Genomic DNA, 19,433 nt, shown 5'->3' with positions numbered 1-19,433 from the left:
TACAAATGAATGACAACACACTTTGGACTGGTCATGATGAAGGACCTATGAAAGGCTACAAATCCAACTCACTTGGTGTGGAAGCCGGCGTTGGAGCTGGTAAACCGAACCTGACAAACATCAGATTTCAGTTAATATTCACTCACACAACCTACATCTTTTCAACATCCATTTTACTATGCTTTTAACAGTCAGACCAATATGACTTGCCCATGGGACAGATTATTGCCACATTTGTCTTCAACATTCTTTTAACGTAACTACCTGACATTGTTAACTGAGTAATGACCAAAAATTGATTGTCAACTACTATATTTCATACATTTGACGAGGTCAAAAGTGTGAAATATTTCTGATGCCTACATGTAAGATGTACAAGACAGATTTTATCCAACATGTACATTTACATTTAAGTCATTTAGCAGACACTCTTATCCAGAGCGACTTACAGGAGCAATTAGGGTTAAGTGCCTTGCTCAAGGGCACAGACAGATTTTTCACCTAGTTGGCTCGGGGATTAGAACCAGTGACCTTTCGGTTACTGGCACAACGCTCTTAACCATTAAGCTACCTGCCGCCCCATATAAGACTAGTTTTATCCAAAATCAACAGATGATCCATTATGTGTAATTCAATCCAGGGGCTCACCTGGCAGCGCGGGCCTCTTTCTTACTATTAGCAGTGGCAGGCAGGTTGAAACGCTCTGCCCTTTTCTGCAGCCTCTGATGGACACAAATACAAGTTGAAGATTCATACAAGTACACTTCATCAATGTAGTGCCAATAGGGCAGTTACACATTCATCCTGTCAAGGTTTCCAACACAGTGTAGATTACTAGAGCTGATGAGAATAACATTGTGGGAAACAATGATTTTAAATCTATTGATACGCAGTTATTCTGTGCATTATGCTACTACATACCTCATCCGCAGCCGCTGGGGCAGTGATTTTCACAACTTTCTTCTCAGCATCCCTAAAGCAAGAAAACATTTGAATTTAATTAAACCATTAGGGCAGTGAATACAGTATACATTTACATTACATTTTAGTCATTTAGCAGACGCTCTTATCCAGAGCGACTTACAGTTAGAATCCAGTGGAAAACTTCGTAAACCTAGCCTGCCCTCTACTGCTCAAAAATAAACCACTGGACAGCCAGTAGCTACAGTACGTTTCCATTAACTTCTCCAGTGATTTTGTGTCGACACTTAGAAAGTTTGCATTGAAAATAAACGTGACAATTGGCTGATCGGGTGCGTTACCATTTAACTAACTTGTTAAAAAAAACAGCTGGACATAATGATGTCACACACAAACAATTAAAGCGTTGAATAAAAATGTAGTGGTTGAACTGTTTCCATTACCCATTTAGGCTAATTGCGCATTAATACATTGGCGAGAGCCTGTATGTCCTCCCACCTATCTGTTTCATGTCTCAGGTAGCCCGCGAAAGCCAGGGTGGATAGAATGCAATAACTGACTAATATTTGCCATATTCTAATAATTCTCATGTGCCAACCAATAGTTTATATACACTACATGACCAAAAGTATGTTGACACCTGCTCATCGAACATCTCATTCCAAAATCATGGGCATTAATATGTAGTTGGTCCCCCCCCCCCCCCCTTGCGGCTATAACAGCCTCTACTCTTATGGGAAGGCTTTCCACTAGATGTTGGAACATTGCTGCGGGGACTTGCTTCCATTTAGCCACGAGCATTCATGAGGTCGGGCACTGATGTTGGGCGATTAGGCCTGGCTCGCAGTCTGTGTTCCAATTCATCCCAAAGGTGTGCAGGCCAGTCAAGTTCTTCCACACCGATCTCGACAATCCACTTCTGTATGGACCTCGCTTTGTGCACAGGGGCATTGTCATGCTGAACCAGGAAAGGAAAGGGCCTTCCCCAAACTGTTGCCACAAAGTTGGAAGCACAGAATCGTCTATAATGTAATTGTATGCTGTAGCATTAAGATTTCCCTTCACTGGAACTAAGGGGCCTAGCCCGAACCATGAAACAGCCCAAGACCATTATTCCTCTTCCACCAAACTTTACAGTTGGCAAAATGCATTGGGGAAGGTAGCGTTCTCCTGGCATCCACCAAACCCAGATTCGCCCGTTGGACTGCCAGAGGGTGAAACTGTGTTTCATCACTCCAGAGAACGCATTTCAACTGTTCCGGAGTCCAATGGCGGTGAGCTTTACACCACTCCAGCCGACGCTTGGCTTTGCGCATGGTGATCTTAGGCTTGTGTGCGGCTGCTCGGCCATGGAAACCCATTTCATGAAGCTCCCGACTAACAGTTATTGTGCTGACGTTGCTTCCAGAGGCAGTTTGGAACTCGGTAGTGAGTGTTGCAACCGAGGACTGATTACTTTCACGTGCTTCAGTGGTCCCATTCTGTGAACTTGTGTTGTCTACCACTTGGCGGCTGAGCCATTGTTGCTCCTAGACGTTTCCACTTCACAATAACAGCACTTACAGTTGACTGTGGCAGCTCTTACAGGGCAGATATTTGATAAACTGACTTGCTGGAAAGGTGGCATCCTATGACGGTGCCACGTTGAAAGTCACTGAGCTCTTCAGTAAGGCCATTCATTCTACTGCCAATGTTTGTCTATGGAGATTACATGGCTGTGTGCTCGATTTTATACACCTGTCAGCAATGGGTATGGCTGAAATAGAGGAATCCACTCATTTGAAGGGGTGTCCATATACTTTTGTATATATTGTTGTGTACATCATTGGTGCCAACTTATCGCCACGGACCGTGCCATAGTGAAACTATCTCCTGTAGGCTATATCTGAAATACATGGATGGTACTTTTTTTTTTTTTTTGCAAGCAGTAAGCAATTAGAATTCAATGTGGAGTGGAGCTTAATAGTTAGATGATGACATCACGTGCCCCACGTACCTTCGCAATTATTATTTATTTCGAAAAACAGTATGCATCTTCATTTGTCTCAAACGTTTGACAAAATAAAATTCCACCCCTGTAGAACAGATCAAACTGTATGATCTTTAGAAAATGTCTTCTATATCTGCCGTTTCCATTACACCTCGCAATGATTTGAGACATTGCTTTTGTCAAATAAACCTGGATCACTGGAAACCTGCCAATTTAAATAATCCCCCAAAGACGTCTTGTACATATCACAACAAAAATTGATCAGGAATGGCATTCATAGACAACAAAAGGAACATGCTGACATCAAGCTTTATCTTAACACTGAATTAAGAAAATATGAAGTACCGGTAATGTTGAAAATCTGCAGAATTTACCATGAGAATTCAATCACATACAGTGAGGGAAAAAAGTATTTGATCCCCTGCTGATTTTGTACGTTTGCCCATTGACAAAGAAATGATCAGTCTATAATTTTAATGGTAGGTTTATTTGAACAGTGAGAGACAGAATAACAACAACAAAATCCAGAAAAACACATGTCAAAAATGTTAGAAATTGATTTGCATTTTAATGAGGGAAATAAGTATTTGACACACTCTCAATCAAAAAGATTTCTGTCTCCCAGGTGTCTTTTATACAGGTAACAAGATGAGCTTAGGAGCACACTCTTAAAGGGAGTGCTCCTAATCTCAGCTTGTTACCTGTATAAAAGACACTGTCCACAGAAGCAATCAATCAATCAGATTCCAAACTCTCCACCATGGCCAAGACCAAAGAGCTCTCCAAGGATGTCAGGGACAAGATTGTAGACCTACACAAGGCTGGAATGGGCTACAAGACCATCGCCAAGCAGCTTGGTGAGAAGGTGACAACAGTTGGTGCGATTATTCGCAAATGGAAGAAACACAAAAGAACTGTCAATCTCCCTCGGCCTGGGGCTCCATGCAAGATCTCACCTCGTGGAGTTGCAATGATCATGAGAACGGTGAGGAATCAGCCCAGAACTACACGGGAGGATCTTGTCAATGATCTCAAGGCAGCTGGGACCATAGTCACCAAGAAAACAATTGGTAACACACTACGCCATGAAGGACTGAAATCCTGCAACGCCCGCATGGTACCCCTGCTCAAGAAAGCACATATACATGCCCGTCTGAAGTTTGCCAATGAACATCTGAATGATTCAGAGGAGAACTGGGTGAAAGTGTTGTGGTCAGATGAGACCAAAATGGAGCTCTTTGGCATCAACTACACTCGCCGTGTTTGGAGGAGGAGGAATGCTGCCCCACCGTCAAGAACACCATCCCCACCGTCAAACATGGAGGTGGAAACATTATGCTTTGGGGGTGTTTTTCTGCTAAGGGGACAGGACAACTTCACCGCATCAAAGGGACGATGGACGGGGCCATGTACCGTCAAATCTTGGGTGAGAACCTCCTTCCCTCAGCCAGGGCATTGAAAATGGGCCGTAGATGGGTATTCCAGCATGACAATGACCCGAAACACACGGCCAAGGCAACAAAGGAGTGGCTCAAGAATAAGCACATCAAGGTCCTGGAGTGGCCTAGCCAGTCTCCAGACCTTAATCCCATAGAAAATCTGTGGAGGGAGCTGAAGGTTCGAGTTGCCAAACGTCAGCCTCGAAACCTTAATGACTTGGAGAAGATCTGCAAAGAGGAGTGGGACAAAATCCCTCCTGAGATGTGTGCAAACCTGGTGGCCAACTACAAGAAACATCTGACCTCTGTGATTGCCAACAAGGGTTTTGCCACCAAGTACTAAGTCATGTTTTGCAGAGGGCTCAAATACTTTTTTCCCTCATTAAAATGCAAATCAATTTATAACATTTTTGACATGCATTTTTCTGGATTTTTTTGTTATTCTGTCGTCTCTCACTGTTCAAATAAACCTACCATTAAAATTATAGACTGATCATTTCTTTGTCAGTGGGCAAACATACAAAATCAGCAGGGGATCAAATACTTTTTTCCCCTCACTGTAACCATTAGGACATAAAACATCCTATAGATAGGTGTGAGTGAAAAAGAGTACTGACTTTTCAGGTACAGCTGCCTCTTCTACGGCCTCTTCTGCAGGTGTTTCATTGATTTCCTCCTCTTTAGGATCGTCCTGTAAATACACACCAAGCACGTAATCTCCACAAATCCTCCTCAAATTGAAAATATTCTGAAATATTGTAATAGTAAAATATTCCTACCTCCAACTCTCCCAATACCTCCTCTTCATTCACCTCATCTTCTGGAACATAACATGCTAAATATATATTTTCCTCACATTGTCAAGCCAAGTTGGCTGTAAAAACAATCATGTTTATCTGAGCATTGTACAGAAAATAATGCATACTTCACCTGTCAGAGTGAATAATGCTACATACAGTGCATTCGGAAAGTATTCAGACCCCTAGACTTTTTCCACATTTTGTTACGTTACAGCCTTATTCTAAAATTGATTAAATAGTGTTTTCCCCCCTCATCAATCTACACACAATACCTCATACTGACAAAGCAAAAACAAGTTTTAATAAATTTTAGCAAATTTGAAAACTGAAATAACATTTACATAAGTATTCAGACCCTTTACTCTGAACTTTGTTGAAGAACCTTTGGCAGCGATTACATGTTGTGTATAGATCTGCAATCTATACACAACACCCCATAATGACAAAACAAAAACAGGGTTTTAGACATTTTTGCAAATAAAAAATAACACCTTATTTACATAAGTATTCAGACCCTTTGCTATGAGACTCGAAATTGAGCTCAGGTGCATCCTGTTTCCATTGATCATCCTTAAGACGTTTCTACAACTTGATTGGACATGATTTGGAAGGCACACACCTGTCTATATAAGGTCCCACAGAATTTGAATACTAGAATGGACATTAACCTTCTTGTGACTGTCTGAAGGTCAGCCATTTTGGTCAGCAAAAACCATGCCATGAGGTCGAAGGAATTGTCCATAGAGCTCCGAGACAGGATTGTATCGAGGCACAGATCTGGGGAAGGGTACCAAAAAATGTCTGCAGCATTGAAGGTCCCCAAGAACACAGTGGCCTCCATCATTCTTAAATGGAAGAAGTTTGTAACCACCAAGACTCTTCCTAGAGCTGGCCGCCCAGCCAAACTGAGCAATCGGGGAAGAAGGGCCTTGGTCAGGGAGGTGACCAAGGACCCGTTGGTCACTCTGACAGAGTTCCAGAGTTCCTCTGTGGAGATGGAAGAACCTTCCACAAGGACAACCATCTCTGCAGCACTCCACCAATCAGGACTTTATGGTAGAGTGGCCAGACGGAAGCCACTCCTCAGTAAAAGGCACATGACAGCCTGCTTGGGGTTTGCCAAAAGGAACCTAAAGGACTCTCAGAACATGAGAAACAAGATTCTCTGGTCTGGTGAAACCAAGATTGAACTCTTTGTTCTGAATGCCAAGCGTCACGTCTGAAGGAAACCTGGCACCATCCCTACGGTGAAGCATGGTGGTTGCAGCATCATGCTGTGGGGATGTTTTTCAGCGGCAGGGACTGGGAGACTAGCCAGGATCGAGGGAAAGATTCACGGAGCAAAGTACAGAGATCCTTGATGAAAACCTGCTCCAGACCGCTCAGGACCTCAGACTGGGGCAAAGGTTCACCTTCCAACAGGACAACGACCCTAAGCACACAGCCAAGACAACAGAGGAGTGGCTTCAGGACAAGCTTGGCACACAAATACAGGTGTGCCAAGCTTGTAGCGTCATACCCAAGAAGACTCGAGGCTAATCGCTGCCAAAGGTGCTTCAATAAAGTACTGAGTAAAGGGTCTGAATACTTAGGTAAATGTAATATTAGTGTTTTTTTTAACAAAATGTGGAATGGGGTCTGAATACTTTCCGAATGGACATCTATCAAACCAAGGTTCAGTTATTGGAGAAATCAAGACATTTCATAACAACATCCAAATAAGAATAAGTATTATATTGCAGTAGTTTTTTTTAAGGTGAGTTCAGAAACAAAACAATAGAATAAGTAGAGCTGAGGGAAAGTGTTTGTTATTGAGCAAAAACAAGAAACCACAGATAGACATACCGACACCTAAACATGATAATCCATGCTGCTAATAGTGTAACAGATGGAACTGAAGTGAACTCCCATCTCAACATTCACAGGGCAGGGGAACATTCTGCATTCGTACAAGGCAAAAAATCATACACATTTACATTTCACAATCAGTGCTATTAAGAAATTAGTAGGTGTTAGTGCAAGAAAGACAAGTCCGCCATACCATGCTCCTCAAGGTATGCCTGCAACCTTCCAATAAGGTCACCTTTGTTTCCTTTCACATCCAATCCCCTCACAGAACACTCCTGCTTGAGCTCAGCCAACTGAAGGTGAAGGTAGGGTCAACAAATGTAATAGACTTTGTTAGTGGAGAGAGTATGCATACAATACAGTAGTAAATTAACATTGATTAACTTTATATATTTTTTTTAAAAGGTCAACTACAACCAACGAACCAAATCAGTCCTATAATAAAGGCACATGGCTACCACATGAGTAAACATTACTGGCACACAACTCAATGCAGCAATTTGACAACAGACCAAGCTTGGACTAAAGTACGGATAGTGACATGTACAATAACTTGCCTTATATTGTGTTACAGGGGCAGTTTTGCCAATAATGTAGCCTAACAGCTAGCTATTCAACCAATAATAACGAGCTTAGTAAAAGCAAGCTAGCTAACGTTAGCTATCGAGTAAACTTGACTTGTACACTAGCTAGCGTTACCAGAAAATTAATAATTTGAAGGTAAAATGTATTTAGCTAGCTAAGTTAATTCGTACAGCTAGCTAGTAAACTGACAACATTCTGTGTTTTACATTAACGTTAGCCTACTACTATGTGCTTGTTAGACGGTCATGTCTAGATGGGCTACTGCTTTTTTTTCTAAATTTGACGTCAAAAGTTGATTTTTTTTGTTGGCTAACCCTCACGCTTTTCCTAGCCTTAACCTAATTATCATAGCCCTTCTACGAAAAGTCAATTTTGACAAAAGATATATCCAGTTAACTACTGTAACGTTAGCTAGTTAGCACACCATCCGATAACTTTTAGCTAACGTTAGCTTCCATTTCCAGGCATATCACACCGCACTACATTACCTAGTGTTGTAAACCGTAAAATACGCATATTTTCGATCAATTATACATTTTACATAAAACTTGATTATAAAGAAGTCCGTATATATTTAATTGTATTCATTTTTAAACTGTTTTCTCACCTTCAATTTATGGATTTCAACGTCGGCCATCTTGTTTGTATCGAAGAGCGGAAAAAAATATCCAATGCGGTATTGCGTTTTACTGAAAGGCGTAATAAAACGACCGATGATTGGTTGTACGCAACTTGTCTACTCTCTTGTGAAATGGTATAAATGTTGAAAAAGTTTGGTAGTGCTGCCATCTGCCGACACTTTACTAGAAGATTGCTGGCAACAATTTAATAACGTTTTTTTTGCCGACGTTTACTGACACGGGTCATATTCAACGGGTGTTGCGCCTTCGTAAATTCATTGGTTATTCTGCGCTCTGGCACACTCAGACAAGAGTGCTCTGAAATCGTGGTAGATAGCAGAGTGAATTTAAGAACGCACCCTAGGAAAGCTGTGAGAGCTATTATATGATATAATATCAGTACTTGTTGCATTGCCAACTTGTCTAAGTCCTATCATAAACTGACTTGAGCCAGTGTATGGCTGTGGATTGACTGCATTGTTTGAATGGAATGTTGGCATATTGGCAGTTAATTACAAACATTTATGGAATAATTTCTCTAAAACTGTCTGGCTAGCTAGCTAACACACATACAGTCATGGTCAAAAGTTTTGAAAATGACACAAATAATAATTTTCAAAGTCTGCTGCCTCAGTTTTGATGATGGCAATTTGCATATACTCCAGAATGTAATGAAGAGTGATCAGATGAATTGCAAAGTAGTCTTTGCCATGAAAATGAACTTAATCCCCAAAAAACATTTCCACTGCATTTCAGCCTGCCACAAAAGGACCAGCTGCCATCATGTCAGTGATTCTCTCGTTAAAACAGGTGAGAGTGTTGACGAGGACAAGGCTGGAGATCACTCTGTCATGCTGATTGAGTTAGAATAACAGACTGGAAGCTTTAAAAGGAGGGTGGTGCTTGAAATCAAAGAGCTTGCCAAAAGTTGCCACAGGCTCAAGGAGGCACAGGATTGTGAATGTTAACCCACGTATAGTACCTGTAAATATTCAGGAGTTACAAAATTATATGAATTGAAAAGGCAATAGAAGAATTGGAACAAGTTTCTTTATGTATAATCATTAAACATTTATAAAATTGGCATAACAAGTCTGATAAAATCTAAACACACACAACCCCTCCCCCCATCCCAAACCATGTTAACCCCTTCAATACAAATTGAATGCTGAAACAATTGTGGAGTTTTCCAATCCATTCTCCATTACATAACAAGCACTCATAGCTGTAGAGAAAAAAAACTCACAGGACATCTAATTTATAAAATGCTGCTTTTGGCTGCCGGAATGATTTTTGGAACGGCACCCATATTTCCCTGTGATCTCTCCCATCTCCTGGACTGTACTATTCAGGTGTGGATAAGAGCTGGGGCAGTCCTTATGCTCAGAGGTATCTCATGGAAAGACCCTGGGCTATGTATTGTCCCTGTCAGTCTGCATGTCTCACAGTCGTAGGTGTGGCATTGGCATGGTGACATCGCGGAAGAACCGATGGACGAGGGCATTTTTAGCAGATATCCTCTTGTTTGGGTCATAGGTCAGCATTTGCTGGAAGAATAATAAATACGTCATAAGAAGGGACATAATCTATTAAAAATGTTTAATCGGCCAGTGACAGCAAAGTGTGAAGCTCTGATCAGTAATTTCAATTCATTATATTTTATTAACCTTATTGGTACCAGCCCAATCCGAAAACATAATTAAAGTGGTCAATGTGGTTAGAGTTCTCACCCCGAGCAGCTCTCTCCCGTCCTCATCCAGAGGGGGCACCACTTTGGACAGCTCCTGCCGGGCCCACTTTGGGAAGGAGGGCTTGTAGTCGGGCATGGAGGTGACCCCTGGCCAGGCCGCCTCATCTGGAGTACCCAGGGTACGGAAGATTCGGAACAGCTGATCGATCTCGGAGTCACCTGGAAACAAGGCCCTCCTAGTGATCTGAAGAACGAATTGGAAGGTTTGGAGTGAGACCTTGCTTCATTAACGTTAAAGCTGCAAAATATTATAGCCAGATAATAGATTTACCATTTCAGCAAAGATGCACCCCAAACTCCAGATGTCAACAGCTGTAGAGTAGTATTTGCAGCCCAAGAGAATTTCTGGAGCTCGGTACCATAGAGTTACCACCTGAGAAATGTTAATACATGTTAGTTTCCCTATCATGGGCTCAGAAATCATTTGAGATGCTTACAGGAGCATAACAAGTGAAACACTAAAACACTCATATTGCTAGCCATTGACCAACTAAAAACCACACAGCAAAATACTGTGTGGTATGTATTCTGTATGGTGAGTGTATGCCTCACCTCATGAGTGTAGGTGCGGACAGGCACCCCGAAGGCCCTAGCCAGGCCGAAGTCAGCCAGCTTGATCTCCCCCTGGGCGTTGATGAGCAGGTTCTGGGGCTTCAGGTCCCGATGGAGAACCCTGTGGGAGTGACAGAAGGCCAGGCCCTGTAGCAGCTGGAACAGGTAACTCTGCAAACACACACACCATAATTAGATTCATAGGGAGACAGACAGTCACACAACCTGGTAGGTTTCCATATTGTTCTCATTTCAGGTGACAAAATGTATGTAGCATTGGCATACAAATCCAGACAACAGTTGTGCTGTGACCTGGTAATAAACAAAACCACAACATTACACATACAGAAACATTGTGTTAGTTGGTAAATATTCAAACAATTGCCATACATGTACTTTTCACTTGGGTCTTTCACCTTGATAGCATTGCAAAGTAGTTAGATGATATGCCCACCTGACAAAAGACCCAAGTGGGATCGAAACATTGTTTTGATGCATGTCTCAAATCACAGTGGGAGCACTGTGGTCCTGTATGGCTCAGTTGTTAAGAGCATGGCACTTGCAACTTCAGGGTTGTGCATTCAATTCCTGGGGCCACCCATACGTAAAATATATGCATGCATGACTAAGTTGCTTTGGATAAAAGTGTCTACTAAATGGCATCACTCGTTCCTTTATAGACCTATTGTTTTTTTTGTTCAGTCAAAACAAGTTGGGTGTGCAGTGCAGTATGTGCGTACCTTGACAAGTGGCAGAGCGATACCAGAGACAGAGGAGGAGTCCATGAACTTCTTGAGGTCCTGATGAAGGAATTCAAAAACCAGGTACAGTTTGTTCTCTGTGTGGATGACATCACGGAGCCTGTCGGTGTTAAAATACACAGAGATGTCAATGTAAGCACAATTTAACAGAAAGCTGGTGTTTAACATAACATGTAGCTCAATGGTACATACTCGACAATATTTGGGTGGCTGAGCTCTTTGAGGAGGGATATCTCTCGGATGGCAGTGCTTGGTACTCCCTCTGTTTCCCTAAGAAGAAGGCATAATATCACACAATATCATCCCTTTCTTCACAAAGACAGCAAAATCAATTTCAACATTGCATGGGGCCCATCCACTATCGTTTAATGTGTATAACATGGTGCACAGTTAATAATACCTCCCATTCTACATGCGAGTTCTACTTCTAAATAGCTGGATCTTCTTATGAGAAGATAACGTTACAGTCCGTGTGACCAATGCCATAAAATAGCAGTAGCTGTCAAGACAGTGACTTGTTTGTCATACAAAGCTTTATAGCTAGCTAAGCTATCCAGCTAGTTAGCTAGCATAACACGTCCTACTTTCAAGACTTACTGGTTATCAATTCAGGTCAAGTAACTAACAGTTAGCTAGCTAACTAGGTAGCGACATAACTTACTAGGTAGCGACATAGCTAACTAGGTAGCGACATAGCTAACTACTGTATGTTAGCTAACTAGTAAGCAACTGAGGAGCCAGCTACTTGCCAGGGTGACAATTAGCTGGCTAACGATAGCCAGCTAACCTAGCTGTCAGTCAGACACCACTTACGTGTCTAGTCTGATTTTCTTGAGGGCAACAGTCTCTCCAGTGACTCTGTTCTTTGCCTTGTACACCACTCCGTACGTCCCTTCTCCAATCTTTTCCACTTTCTGAAACGATTCCATGACACACAAGTTCTGTTCGGGTTAGCTAGCTAGAAAGCTAGCATCTAATACAAACCGCTGTATTTTTTAAAACAAAGAAAAACGTTAGCTAGCTAGCTAACAGCAGTAGCTGCCTCAACTTCAAGCTAACGTTAGTATGCGAACTAACTAAACTTTTGTGAATAAATCTGCAACTTTGTAACGTTGCCTCCAACTTGTCTCGCCAGGAACAACTTGGAGCGGGAACACATCAGGATTATCCCACAATAAATAAAAGGAGTCAGTTGAGCGGGTTGTAACACTTTCGACTCGAAACAAAAGTAACAGAACCCTCCAGTTCCCGCGTTGTCTATGCCACGCCTCCGACGAACTAGAGAACCGCCTCATTTTCAATATACGACCAATCACTGACAGCCCAATGATACAAAAAATCACGACTGACACGCCCATTCAGCACAGAAACGAACGGTGAATGGGGTGGAACATTGGACCAAAGACATTACAGTATGAAGACTGGCAGAAACTGCTTCTCCAATAGAAACCCCCGACCCCCGACTTGTAGGAGACGAGGTCATGGTGACGTTAGCTAGCTAAACTCATGCGCAGAAACACGCAATCGGGTCTAACGGTCGTCTCGCGCCAAACTGCGCATGTGCAGGCCGTCAAATCAATGGCACTCCTTCGATATAAAGTTGTTTTTGACGAAAATTAAAAACGTGTCAATTTGTCACTTTCACGAGGTTGGAGTAATAACATGTTCAACTACTGAAGACATTGGCTTGAATCTAGGTTGTGCCTTTAGATTTCGAGAAAAGTAACAATTTAGGAACTAAGGAATAATTTTTCACGTCTCTCATTGACTTCTCAAACGCCGGCCTGGTCTGTTTCTTAAGCTTTCCCGGAAGTCTTACGATGTTGCAACTCTGGGTTTAGAAACTCTGTGATTGGACCCTCTTTTTCAGTCAGAATCAGCTGCGATTATGCCATAGAGATCCTATTAAATTACTAGAGGGGATATGTCACGATCCCTCAAAGTTCCAGAATGGGTCGAAAATGGCAGCTATCTTCGTCAGGGAGAAGTCCAAAACCAGTCTAATTGGAATGAATGTCAGTAGAGGCATAGGTGATGCATTTCCTGCTTTTACTTATGCAGGAAAATACAAGTAAGGCATGTGATGTATCAGATATTGTGTAATAGAATTATAGTAAACCTAAAACATAGTAATATAATTATAAATACCGTTTATACGGGTTTTATACACATTTTCTGTAGAAATAGCCTCTAAAATATATGTAAACAGACCATTAATGTCTCATGTTTTATTTTCTTGGGGTGTATTCGTAAATTCACTCTGGACTGCCAGAGTGCGCGCAGAGTGCGCTTGTAAATTCAGAGCGTTGTCAGATTGTCTTTAAGAGTGTGTTCGTAAATTCAAACTGGAGTGTCAGAGTGCCCTCTGGGCGTTCGTAAATTCAGAGCATTGTCAGATTGTCCGTTTGTAAATTCAGAGCGTTTCGCTCTCTGAGTGTTCAGAGCGCACGCTGGACGCACTGGCCAAGGAGTTGGGTTGATCCGAGTGTTCTGACCTCACAACAGCATACAAGCACCCAAGCTAATTGGCTACAGTTGGCTAGCTTGCTAGCTACTTCCAGAAACAAATTAGAGAACACCTCACTCTGACCATTTTACTCGCCCTAGCAGATGTGGTTAGGCTGTTTTCATGTTATCTAGAGGGTTGGTGACTGTAACTGTGCTGCTGGCAACAATTTAATAACGTTTTTTTTTGCCGACGTTTACTGATACGGGTCATATTCAACGGGTGTTGCGCCTTCGTAAATTCATTGGTTATTCTGCGCTCTGGCACACTCAGACAAGAGTGCTCTGAAATCGTAGTAGATAGCCCTCCGGAAGTCCATAATGCCGGAAGACCTGTTGGAACAGGACCTCAGCCACCTGGAGAGCAGAAGGAAGACCAGTTAATGGCAAAAAACTGCATGATTTGGAGAACCGATCTACGACCACCATGACTGTGGTGACACCGTCAGAACGTGGAAGGTCGGTGACAAAGTCTATGGACAGGTGTGACCAAGGTTGCTGAGGCACTGGGAGAGGAACTAGTTTGCCTGCTGGGGCGTTCCAAGGTGTCTTCGTTTGGGCACATACGGAACAGGAGTTGACATAGCGGGAGACATCAGAAGCCAAGGTGGGTCACCAGTATTTTGGGGCTAGAGAATGCAGGGTGCGCGTACTACCAGAGTGCCCTGCCGTAAGGGTGGTGTGCGCCCAGATCAGCAGGCTGTCACGGACACTGGTGGGTACATACACGTGCCCCAGAGGGGCGTTGGCAGGCGCTGGGTCCTCCTGAGCCGCCAGGCGTATGTCTTCGTCCACATCCCAAATGACAGGTGCAACGATGAGAGACGAGGGCAGGATCCCCCAGATCCTTCCTTTTTTCCAGTATGATGCATCCTGGAGAGTGCGTTGGCTTTCACATTCTGGGATCCTGGGCGGTAGGACAGAATGAATTGAAAGCTAGTAAGAAATTGGGCCCACCTGGCTTGAGTTCGCTGCCCGTCTGTGCTCCAAATTCCGGTGGTCAGTAAGAATCCGGAATGGATGGACTGCGCCCTCCAGCCAGTGTCTCCATTCCTCCAGAGTGAGGACCACCGCCAACAGCTCCCTGTCTCCAACTCCATAGTTCCTCTCTGCGGGGGTAAGCTTTTTTTGAGAAAAAGGCACAGGGATACATTTTCTCTGGCTTGCCGTGCCGCTGGGAGTGGACCGCACCCACACCCTCCTCCGATGCGTCAACCTCCAGGATGAAAGGACGAGATGGATCTGGGTGTTTTAGGATGGGCGCTGTGGTGAACCTCTCCTTCAGCCTCTTGAAGGCAGCGTCAGCCTCAGGGTTCCAGGCCAGCTTCTGAGGCCCACCCTTTAGGAGAGAGGTGAGCGGGGCAGCTATGGAGCTGAAGTAGCTGATGAAACGGCAGTAGAAATTGGCGAAGCCCAGGAAGCTCTGTAGGCTCTTAATGGTGTTGGGGACTGGCCATGACCTGACTGCATCCGTCTTCACTCCTTCCATGAACACCCCTTGAGGACTGATCCTGTATCCCAGGAAGGAGATGGCCTGTTGGTGGAATTCGCATGTCTCTCCCTTCACCAACAGGCTGTGTTCCCGGAGGCGGGGTAGGACAGCTTGGACGTCCCTGACGTGCTTGAGTTGATCAGGATATCATCGATGTACACCACCATCTGTCTACTCAGCATGTCCCGGAACACGTCATTGACGAAGGACTGGAACACAGAAGGTGCATTGGCGAGGCCGTAGGGCATGACGCAGTATTCATAGTGGCCTGAGGTAGTGCTGAATGCCGTCTTCCACTCGTCTCCTTCCCGGTTTCGGATCAGGTTGTAGGCACTCCTCAGGTCCAACTTGGTAAAGTAGCGGGCCCCTCGTAGCTGCTAGATGGCCGACGGAACCAGAGGGAGGGGATACCGGTACTTGGTGGTGACTGCGTTCAGCCCCCTGTAGTCAATGCATGGTCTCAGTCCTCCGTCTTTTTTGGCCACGGAGAAGAAGCTGGCAGAGGCAGGAGAGGTAGAGCGTCTGATGAACCCCTGTTTCAGGGTCTCCGCCACATACTTCTCCATGGCCTCAGTCTCCGCCATGGGAAGGGGGTAAATGCAACTCTTCGGGGGGTGTTGTCCCTCCAGCAGGTCAATGGTGCAGTCCCAGGGCCTGTGAGGAGGGAGACATGTAGCCTTTGATGAAGAGAAAACATCGGAGAGATCTGTGTACTCATGTGGAATGTTGGGCTGGAGGGCGGACTCCGGACTCTCCACTGACGTGGAACGACAAACCACCGGCAGGCAGGTCTTCCAGCATGAGGTGGACCAGGCTGTGATCCTCTTGGTAATCCAATTGATGGTGGGGTTGTGTAGTCTGAGCCAGGGCAATCCCAAGACGATTCGGTGAAGGGGTGACGTGACGATGTGGAATGACAGCTCCTCGTGGTGCTCCGGTAGTGTGGGAATGGTGATTGGGAGAGTGACGTGCGTAATGGTGCCTGATCCAAGGGGTTTATTGTCTAGTGAGGTGACGTGTAGCGGAGATGGCAGTGGCACGGTGGGCAACCCCCATTCAGAGACCAGCTCCCTATCTATAAGGTTCCCCGCTGATCCGGAATTTATCATTGCAGTAGAAATGGAAGAGAAGGAATAACCAGTCACCGTTATGGGAACTAAAAACAATGGTTTTGTGATAGGAGATGATGTAACACTCACGGAGTGAGATAGGATAGGGAGCCGCCAGGAGATCTGTGGTCCGAGGTGGTGTAGGGGGTGCTGCCCACTTCCATGGTTGAGGACTCGGAAGCAGGGCGGCTTCCATAGCTCAGATGGGGTGAGCGTGGAGGCTCCGGGAGGTGTTGGGAACGCCGTCTCTCTCTCAACATGTCGTCATGGACATGGTGACGAGGTTTATCAAGGTCCATCTCATTGTCCCGACATGCGAGTTCCGTGTTAATGTCCTCCCGTAAGCCTCTCCTGAAGGCCGTGCGCAGAGCACGCTCATTCCAGCCGGAAGACGCTGCCACCGTGCGAAAGCTCAGAGCGTACTCGGACGTGGGCCCCTCTCTCTGTTGTAGATGGAGGAGACGCTCACCCCCGTCCTTTTCCTCCGTGGGATGATCAAACACCGCCCTGAACCAAGCGAGGAAGGTGGGGTAAAGAAGCCCCACTGCCTCCTCTCCTTCCCAGACTGCCGTGGCCCAATCTGGCGCCTTTCCTTTAAAGTAGCGAAATTACCAGCGATATCCTGGCTTGGTCAGATGGATATGCCCCAGGCTGACGCGCCAGATAAAGTGAAACCTGTAGCAGGAAGCCGTCACAGCGCTCCGGTAGGGCGAGGGTTCCCGCAGAAGTGGGTGATAGCACGGTAACAGGTGGATTGGATGCACTTGCCGCTCCCTGAGGTGAAACCGGAGCGCTGGGCAGATTATGCAGAGTTTGGAGCACTACCTGCATGGTGGCGTTCAACTGGGCAAGCTGCTGCTGGTGCTGGTCGAGGCACTGGGAAACTCCTGCTGCATCCATTTTCATGTGGTGTGTGATTCTGCGACGAGTACTGATATACGAAGAGGCAGGACGCAGACGCAGGAATTAACAAGGTCAAGGTTTACTTAATAATGAGAAAGAGCATACCAAAGAGAGAGTAAACAACACAACGCTAAACAATCACACATAACACAGTACTGAACAGTCCAGGGCTAAATAGGGGTGGTGATGAGATGATGAGGTGCAGGTGCGCTGGAGGTGATTAGGGTGCGTTGGGTTTCCATTCCGGTGTTGCTGAGGTGGTGCGTTCAGACCGGTGGCTCAGTAGACCGGCGAATCGGAGCAACGGGAGGAGACGTGACAGAATCCTGACTAGAACCCAAACATGTGATCATATTACTCCAGTGCTGTTAAGGCTAGGGCTGATTTCAAGGTTTTACTGCTAACCTACAAAGTATTACATGGGCTTGCTCCTACCTATCTCTCCGATTTGGTCCTGCCGTACATACCTACACGTACGCTACGGTCACAAGATGCAGACCTCCTTATTGTCCCTAGAATTTCTAAGCAAACAACTGGAGGTAGGGCTTTCTCCTATAGAGCTCAATTGTTATGGAATGGTCTGCCTATCCATGTGAGAGACGCAGACTTGGTCTCAACCTTTAAGTCATTACTGAAGACTCATCTCTTCAGTAGGTCCCATGACTGAGTGTAGTCTGGCCCAGGGGTGTGAAGGTGAACGACAAGGCACTGGAGTGACGAACCGCCCTTGCTGTCTCTGCCTGGCCGGCTCCCCTCTTTTCATGCCTATTACAGGGGCTGAGTCACTGGCTTACTAGTGCTCTTCCATGCCGTCCCTAGGAGGGGTGCGTCACTTGAGTAGGTTGAGTCACAGACGTGATCTTCCAGTCCGGTTTTGCGCCCCCTCGGGCTTGTGCGGTGGAGGAGATCTTTGTGGGCTATACTCAGCCTTTTCTCAGGGTAGTAAGTTGGTGGTCTGTTGATATCCCTCTAGTGGTGTGGGGGCTGTGCTTTGGAAAAGTAGGTGGGGTTATATCCTGCCTGGTTGGCCCTGTCCAGGGGTATCGTCGGACGGGGCCACAGTGTCCCCCAACCCACCCCTGTCGCAGTCTCCAGTATCTATGCTGCAATATCAATCAATACATTTATTTATGAAGCCCTTTTTACATCAGCAGATCTCACAAAGTTCAAGCTGACGCCAATGTCCCTGTTCCCAATAGTCTATGTGCCATTGGGCTAAGGTCAGTCTGTTATATCTGGTGTAATTCTCCTGTCTTATCTGTTGTCCTTTGTGAATTTAAGTATGCTCCCTCTAATTCTCTCTCTATCCCTCTCTCCCTCCCCTCCCGGAGGACCTGAGCCCTAGGATCATGCCTCAGGACTACCTGGCCTGATGACTACTGGCTGTCCCCAGTCCACCTGGTCGTGCTGCTGCTCCTGTTTCAACTGTTCTGCCTGCGGCTAGGGAACCCTGACCTGTTCACCGGACGTGCTACCTTGTCCCGGACCTGCTGTTTTCGACTCTCTCTCTCTCTCTCTACCGCACCTGCTGTCTCGACCTCTGAATGCTCGGCTATGAAAAGCCAACTGACATTTACTCCTGAGGGACTGACATGTTGCACCCTCTACAACCACTGATTATTATTTGACCCTGCTGGTCATCTATGAACGTTTGAACATCTTGAAGAACAATCTGGCCTTAAATGGCCATGTACTCTTATAATCTCCACCCGGCACAGCCAGATGAGGACTGGCCACCCCTCAGAGCCTGGTTCCTGTCTAGGTTTCTTCCTAGGTTCATGCCTTTTTAGGGAGTTTGCTTCATCTGTGAATCTGTTGGGTCAGTATGCGAATACCATCATCCCAGACACATCCCAGGGTGTCTGGGATGATGGTGTTGATGTGTGTCATGACCAGCCTTTCAAAGCACTTCATAATTACAGCTGTGAGTGCTACGGTACGATAGTCATTTAGGCAGGTTACCTTGGCGTTCTTGGGAACAGGGACAATGGTGTCAGTTTGAAACATGTTGGGATTACAGACTGGGACGTGCTTTGAACTTGTTGTGAAACTCAGATTGGCTAATGGCAAACAAGCTGCATCAACCATGAACTAAAAGTACAGCTTTCATGCTTGTAAACAAATTATAGTGTTCAAAAAACATATTAATAGATAATGT

The 19,433-nt window shown here is 45.1% G+C and overlaps 2 protein-coding genes across 3 annotated transcripts in view; both read right to left on the bottom strand.

The window, feature by feature from the left end:
• Nucleotides 1-8,280, bottom strand: part of sarnp (SAP domain containing ribonucleoprotein) — a 51,124-nt gene extending 42,844 nt beyond the window's left edge. The window contains exons 1-7 of one of the 2 annotated variants that reach the window (XM_084166988.1): nt 8,191-8,280; nt 7,192-7,291; nt 5,130-5,170; nt 4,968-5,041; nt 922-973; nt 649-722; nt 73-110 (exon numbers count right to left, since the gene is read on the bottom strand). In XM_084166988.1, coding sequence (XP_084023114.1) covers nt 73-110; nt 649-722; nt 922-973; nt 4,968-5,041; nt 5,130-5,170; nt 7,192-7,291; nt 8,191-8,220 — 409 coding nt within the window. In that variant the 5' untranslated portion in view covers nt 8,221-8,280. The remainder of the gene's footprint in view (nt 1-72; nt 111-648; nt 723-921; nt 974-4,967; nt 5,042-5,129; nt 5,171-7,191; nt 7,292-8,190) is intronic. The other variant, XM_084166989.1, reaches the window with a different exon arrangement.
• A 956-nt stretch (nt 8,281-9,236) lies between these two features.
• On the bottom strand, nt 9,237-13,311 carry cdk2 (cyclin dependent kinase 2). Its single transcript, XM_084167516.1, has 7 exons — nt 12,080-13,311; nt 11,459-11,536; nt 11,246-11,366; nt 10,506-10,676; nt 10,225-10,326; nt 9,934-10,137; nt 9,237-9,750 (listed from the first exon to the last, which is right to left on the bottom strand). Exons 1-7 carry the CDS (start codon nt 12,193-12,195, stop codon nt 9,646-9,648), a joined length of 897 nt encoding a protein of 298 aa, XP_084023642.1. The 5' UTR covers nt 12,196-13,311; the 3' UTR covers nt 9,237-9,645.
• Between the last annotated feature and the right edge of the window lie 6,122 nt (nt 13,312-19,433).

The sequence above is a fragment of the Coregonus lavaretus genome (assembly GCF_964263955.1).
Source record: "Coregonus lavaretus genome assembly, chromosome: 8".
Lineage (NCBI taxonomy): Eukaryota > Metazoa > Chordata > Actinopteri > Salmoniformes > Salmonidae > Coregonus > Coregonus lavaretus.
This window is presented reverse-complemented; position numbering and strand designations above follow the sequence as displayed.